Here is a 6,322-nt window from a genome sequence, read left to right on the forward strand (position 1 = left end):
AATTTTATAATTGCACTTAAAACGGCCACCGATTACGTACGTTTATCATGCACCGTGGAAATCGTGTTTATATATAGATTTCTTCGAATCGAGGGGAAAAAACACATTTACTTTGGCATTCAGTTGCATGCGACATCTACCATTGACACTTGGTCAACAGTGTACGGAATGCAACTGAGTGAGTCAACCAAAAACCGCAACCGATATCAGAAATGGGAGAGAAAAAAAAGGCCAAAACTAAGATCGCATTCATTTTTTTGAGTACATTTATTCTGAAAACTTCATCTAGACGATTTTATATGCAGCCTTCGTAAAAACACATTTAGAGTGTGTCAATGAGAATTTGAATACAACATTATCAGTTTCAAAATGTACTTCTTTTTTTTTGTTTACTACAGTTATAATATTCTTTTCAAGTGGCTATTAAATAGAGACACTATTGTTGTGTATCTCTATGAGTTTTTCTCTTTCTTTCCTTCTCCTCTTCTCTCTTTGTTAATTCACTTATACGGAGTTGTATATCGCATATTTGTTTCCATAATTGTATTGTGTGTCTGTGTGTCTGTGTGTAAGTGGCTGTTTAGTTTTTACGATTTCGTCGTCGTGATCCGGCACCATTACCACCAGCATTTGGGTTCTGTGGATTTTGGCCACTGTACAAATTATCCAAAAAGTCATCCAGACTTGGCTCACTATGTCACATGACGAGTGGGGAATAATCGAAAGAAGAACAAAGGTTATGTTCATTTAAATGGATTGGATGATCATGTGATGTGAATGGGATAATAAACTCACGTTGTTTGTTCTCGTTTTAATCTCTCCTTTTCCTGTTGATAGTGTGGCTGTTGATTTTGTTGCTGCTGTTGTTGCTGTCCGCCCAACACAATGCGATACTGAACGATATGCGAGTTTGGTTGTAAATGTGACAATGCACCCTTTTGACAATTAGCCCATTCAGTGATATCCAGCACTTTGCCTTCCATTAGCGCCAAGTATTTCCAACGCAAACCGAAAAACCATGGGTCAGATTCAGCCCAAATGTCGCCCTAAAATATATATGCACACAATTCAATTCATGATTCTATACAACCTTTGAGCTAATCAACTCGAAACGAGAGTTGCTAGCCGAACTCGTTCTCCGTGTGGAAACGGAATTCCGTATTGGGGAACAAAATCATGCACCCAATATATTTTCGATACAGATTTTGGGAAAATAATAATATTTTCAACGTACCTCTCGTGCAGTGTGCCGAATTTTACATTGGTTACACTGTCTGGCGGCATAATGCGGTCGACCCGTTGGCTTGCGAGGGTGTCGTAAACCACAACTGCTGCATCTGTATACCGAAAAGGCAAAATAAGCATGATTAAGGCCAGTATAAAAAAGAATAATTTTTTTCACGTTTTACCTGATCGTATTGACTGCTTCGGCAATTTTTGTTTGCAACTGTTTCAGTAAATCGTTCAGTTCTGACCATGCCTTTTCCGCATTCAATGCCTCAGCAACACCTTGATCGTAGGACTTTCGATTTTCCTATTTCGACAGAGAAGTAAAAGAAATTCAAACATCATTCAAAATTTGGAATTTGCTGCATATTCGAAATGGAGCCGCTTGCTTACCGGTTCGCCAATTAATTCAAATGCACGTTGTAAAATTTTGAATGCTTCTTCAGCTCCTGGTTGCTTATTCTTATCCGGATGAACTAACACGGCAATCTTTTTGTAATGCTTCCGAATTTGCTCTTGCGAACAATCCGACTGAACACCAAGTATACTGTGAATGGAAATGGTTTGATATTTAGAAATCGTGTATCTTATTGAAGTGATGAAATATTCGTATTTCAACAACAATGAAATTGTTTTGACCCACCTGTACGCATCTTTTCCTTTACAATTCAATAATGAATACATTGCTTCGTCGCCAGTTTGAGGTAATCGGCCATTTTTGTAGTAGTCTGGTATGGTTTCGGGTGGTTTTTTCTTCGAAAATAAACGCCGCCAAACGGCCCATTTGGAGTCTTTGCTGAATTTATTATCGAATTTTTGCCATAAACTAATAAAATACGCATACGGACGACCGGAATTATTGGTCAGTTCACTGCGCAACGACGAAAACATTTGACACGAATAATCATAGACGGCCGAAAAATGGTCCAATATGATGCCAATACTCAGCATGAACACATCGGCAACCAGGGCGATCAACCATTTGAAAAAGAACAGCATGTAATTGAACCAAGTGTGCGCCAATTTCAAAATGAATTCGTACGTATTGTTTTTGCGTGATTTACTGCTGCGCTTCTGTTGGTAGACGGTAGATTTTTCGGTGCGAGGTAAATTGCTTCGGCTCGATGTGGCTGCAGTCGAAAACGATTTACTGGAAGCATTTTTTCTCTGGCTGGTTTTTGTGTAGCTGGGAAATGGTTTATCAGCGTTTGACGGTTCATTCTTTGTGATATTGTAAAAATAGCCATTGTTGTTTGGGGAGGAGTTTTTATCACTGTCATCTTTCGTCGGTGGTACATTTAAATCGGTCTGTGAACGTCGTTTGCTCAAAAATTCCGTGGATGCATTTTTCGTGGTCCGATTGGTGGTTTTGCCGTTTGTAACATTTGCGCTGGTTTTTTTCTTCGATTGTTTACCATCAATGTCCGTTGGTTTCGAATCACCATCGAAACTCGATGAACTTTTGATGCCGGCCGAATTTTGCACCGTGGTTGAATTGGCGGGCGTTTTTGTGCCTTTGAAATTAGCCGAATAGTCTTTGATGTCGTCGTGAACGTTGGCCGATTTTTTGTCACTGGCATTGATTGAATTCTTGGTTTTGTCCGTTTTCGATGATTTTTGCAATGGGTTCGCATTGGCTAGACCATTTGCAAAATTGTTGGCACCGCCCGAGTTGCGATTGGCGAAGGTGTTCGCCTCGGATAGATCGTCTTTGATGAACACATTTTTGCTCAGCACATCGGAATAAGACATTCGCATGGGTTTCACTTCAGCGACCATTCGCGGTTTTTTCACATCGGAAGTTGGTTTGATTGGATTCGTGTTATCGCATTGGAAATTACCATTGGTGCATGACGCTTGTGCATTTTTCATCGCGTGCAGATTGTTAGTTTGAATAAATGCTTCCTTGCAATCGGCTGACATTTGACTATTGATTTTCATACTGCCAATGTTTTCGTTGCAAACGTTGCCATTTTTCATGTCCGGATCATTGTTTATTATTGGCGCGCTGATGCTGCTGATGCTGCTGTTGCTGCTGCTCTCCTTGTTGGTCAAGTCTTCACGAATCTCGTTGGCATTGCTGATTGGTGCGGTGACATTGTGCGTTGATGACATATTCTGTGGCGGCAGCGGTGATTCACCGAATGGTGTGTACTCACCAAACGGCATTCCAGTCATATTCGGTATCCAATTGTCGACCAAACTGTTGATGAAGTTCGTATTGTTCGCATCGGTCATGTAACGATCACCCATGGTCAGATTGTTTGCATGGTAGAATGCATGCTCTTGGCTTGGCTGCTGTGGCGGCGGCGGTGGTGGCGGCTGTTGGGAGTGTGGTGGCTGTTGCATCGCATGATGTGGAGGGATGAATGCATTGTTCGAAAACAATTCGTAATTGTTGTAGTTGTTCATTAGGTAGTCGCCATGAGTGGTTCGGAACACGGTAAATCCGTCGGTTCGTGGTGCAGGAGCGGTCGTTGGATCACTATACATGTACTGCGTATGCTGAGGTGGAAATTGCTGATGCACATTTTGACGTTGCATTTGATGTAGGGCATGCTGATGTTGATGTTGCTGGTGTTGCTGCTGCTGCTGCTGCTGCTGCAAAAATGAGCAAAAAACGCACATAAATATTATGAATTCGTCACAAGCACAATGCGATAGAACATTCGATTTAATTCTATAAACTGAAACTTCATTGTATTTTGCTTTATCAAACTGTTGATTTGATAATCATTTTCGTTTTCTCAAAACACAAAGAATTCTTTTAAGAACAATCAAAATACCACAAGCAAAAAACAGAGAGAGAGAGAGAAAAACACCAGACAACAAAGTGTATTGTTCTGCCGAAATGTCATGGGTCTCGTGCAATGTTCATTTACCTGTTGTTGCTGTTGTTGGTAATTATTCATATTGGCATCAAAATGCTTGAAATCCAATTGTATATGGGTCCGCTGCGGCGTTCAAAGCAGACGAAATCCGTCAGCTCAATCGAAATGAAGGTACTGAAATGAGAATTCATTTGTTATTCTAGCCATTTATTATCTTTTAAAACGCGTAAATGCGATGAATTTCATCGAACGTTGCAACAGCACATACACACAGCACGGCAACGACACATCTCTATCTATTTATTTTGTTTTAAACAATAACAAATGATACCGTCGATATTTTGCACTGTTTGTAAATCGAAAAACTCTCCTCCAAAACCGAATTGTTGCGAATGTGTGTCCACCATACAAAAAGCTTAAAATGCAGTTAATAATCAAATCCGTTCGGGTGTCGAAAAATTCATTGGCGTGTGTGTTGTTGTTTTTTTTCCGTCTGTCTGTTGGTTGATCTCTCCATCCATTTCTCATCATCCAATTTATATCAATTTGTGTGAATATTTTGGAGAGTGAAACAAGAAAGCAAATAAATAAATATGTCACAACACCAACCTTTTTGAAACGGGTGCTGATCAAATGCCCCTGATTTTATTGACGCACATTTAAATTCGCTTTACATGCATCCAATTTTCGAGTGCACAGCTCATTTACACGAAATATTTTTCGGAAATTTTCTTAAAAGAACGAACAGATGAAATGATCAAATTAACACATTTTTCAACACACAGAGAGTATTGGTTTTTGCAAACGAAGCATTAAAATGTCAATCTCTCACTCTCTCGCGTGACTGCCATGAAGTTGGTCACGAGTGCGAAGTCAATTTTTTTCCGTGTCGTTGAAACGATGTGTGTTACAGATGCTGTCATTCATAAAAATATACATTCATTCCATGTATATTGCTACTGTTGCTGTTGCTGCTGCTCTGTTGCTTCGTTTTGTTTTTTTTCTTTCACATCTGTTACTGTTCGTTATGTTGTTCTTTGTTTTTCGTTTGATCTGGTTGTTTCTCTCTCTGCCTCTTCCTCTATTTCTGTTGTTCTGTTTTGTGTGTGCATTTTTGAAAGCCCTTTTCAATTTCCAGTTTTTCAACTATTTACGCTATTTTATTAATGTCAAATGCTGGTTCACGTTTCCTAAATCATATTTCTTACCAATGAACGATATCTAGATATTGGTGTGGCACCAATAGTTTCCATTAAGGCTTTCGTATCGAGATCAACATTTTTTTTTCCTTTTCTTATCGTTTTTCATGGATTTTGAAGTCAAATTCCAATCACAGTCAATTTTCAAAGAATTTCATTCGCAATCCAAACACCGTTTTTGTATTGTTTCGTATGATCGAGTCATAAAAATCCATTTTTTAAATGACCACAACAATTTCAATTGAAATTCTTCGATAATCGACAGTCAATTTGTTCCATTGAATGGAGGGAAAGAAATATACAGAAAAATGAAATGACTTGTTGCATTTGATGGAAATAGAAACTCAAAATGAACACACACACACACACACATTTAGTTCCATTTTTTTAAATAGTTTATTTTCATTTATTTGCTGCTTCATTGTTTGAAATACACAAAAAATATTGTTTTTGTTGTTGTTGCTGTTGTTTTTTGACATGTTTGGTGAATACACCCAATTTTTCTTTAAATTCAAAGCTTTCGGTTGCAGTAACTTTCCGGCTTTCCTATACGACTTATATAACACTTTAATTTCGCTTAATGCTTTTTTTTTTGTTATATTGGGTCAATTCGAAAGTTTCCGCCGTTTTTTTTGTCTAAAAATACATTTATTGCAAAATAAATTGAAAATGTACATTAACCAATGTAATAACCATTGTAATACCTCGCTTCTGGCCGACCTGAACGTTCTTTGTCTTTCAAGTCAAAATCACCACTTTTGAATCGATGAAACCATTCTCTGCAGCTTCGTTCCGATGGAGCTTGCTCGCCATAAGTATCTGACAGCATTCGATGAGCTTCAGCGGCAGTTTTCTTCGAATCAAATAAGAAAAGAAGGGCCCCTCGAAAAAACACCTTATCACGATCCATTTTCAATCGATTCAAAAACAATGACGCAAAACGAAAAATGAATCTTTCTGCTCTGAGTTAGATTGCTAAATGTCACATCTACAAAATGCAATTGGATTCACTTGTCAAGCTACGCTCAGTTACAAGTGGCGACATTTAAATTTCAGCGGCTGAAA

At 38.6% G+C, this 6,322-nt stretch overlaps 1 protein-coding gene across 3 annotated transcripts; it reads right to left on the minus strand.

Annotated features, from left to right (window-relative positions):
• Positions 1 to 238: 238 nt before the first annotated feature.
• LOC129577828 (dnaJ homolog dnj-5) lies at positions 239 to 4,946 on the minus strand. Of its 3 annotated transcripts, none has more exons than XM_055465501.1 (8): positions 4,668 to 4,946; positions 4,110 to 4,232; positions 1,871 to 3,828; positions 1,621 to 1,774; positions 1,410 to 1,534; positions 1,235 to 1,337; positions 796 to 1,046; positions 239 to 692 (listed from the first exon to the last, which is right to left on the minus strand). In XM_055465501.1, exons 2-8 carry the CDS (start codon positions 4,137 to 4,139, stop codon positions 581 to 583), a joined length of 2,733 nt encoding a protein of 910 aa, XP_055321476.1. In that variant the 5' UTR covers positions 4,140 to 4,232; positions 4,668 to 4,946; the 3' UTR covers positions 239 to 580. The 3 variants fall into 3 exon arrangements, with proteins under 3 accessions (XP_055321476.1, XP_055321477.1, XP_055321478.1); XM_055465502.1 differs by having other exon boundaries at positions 1,871 to 3,825; positions 4,668 to 4,915; XM_055465503.1 differs by having other exon boundaries at positions 1,871 to 3,813; positions 4,668 to 4,909.
• Positions 4,947 to 6,322: the final 1,376 nt, after the last annotated feature.

This window comes from Sitodiplosis mosellana, unplaced genomic scaffold, assembly GCF_009176505.1.
Source record: "Sitodiplosis mosellana isolate CC-2019 unplaced genomic scaffold, AAFC_SMos_1.0 Smas_scaffold_6226, whole genome shotgun sequence".
NCBI lineage: Eukaryota > Metazoa > Arthropoda > Insecta > Diptera > Cecidomyiidae > Sitodiplosis > Sitodiplosis mosellana.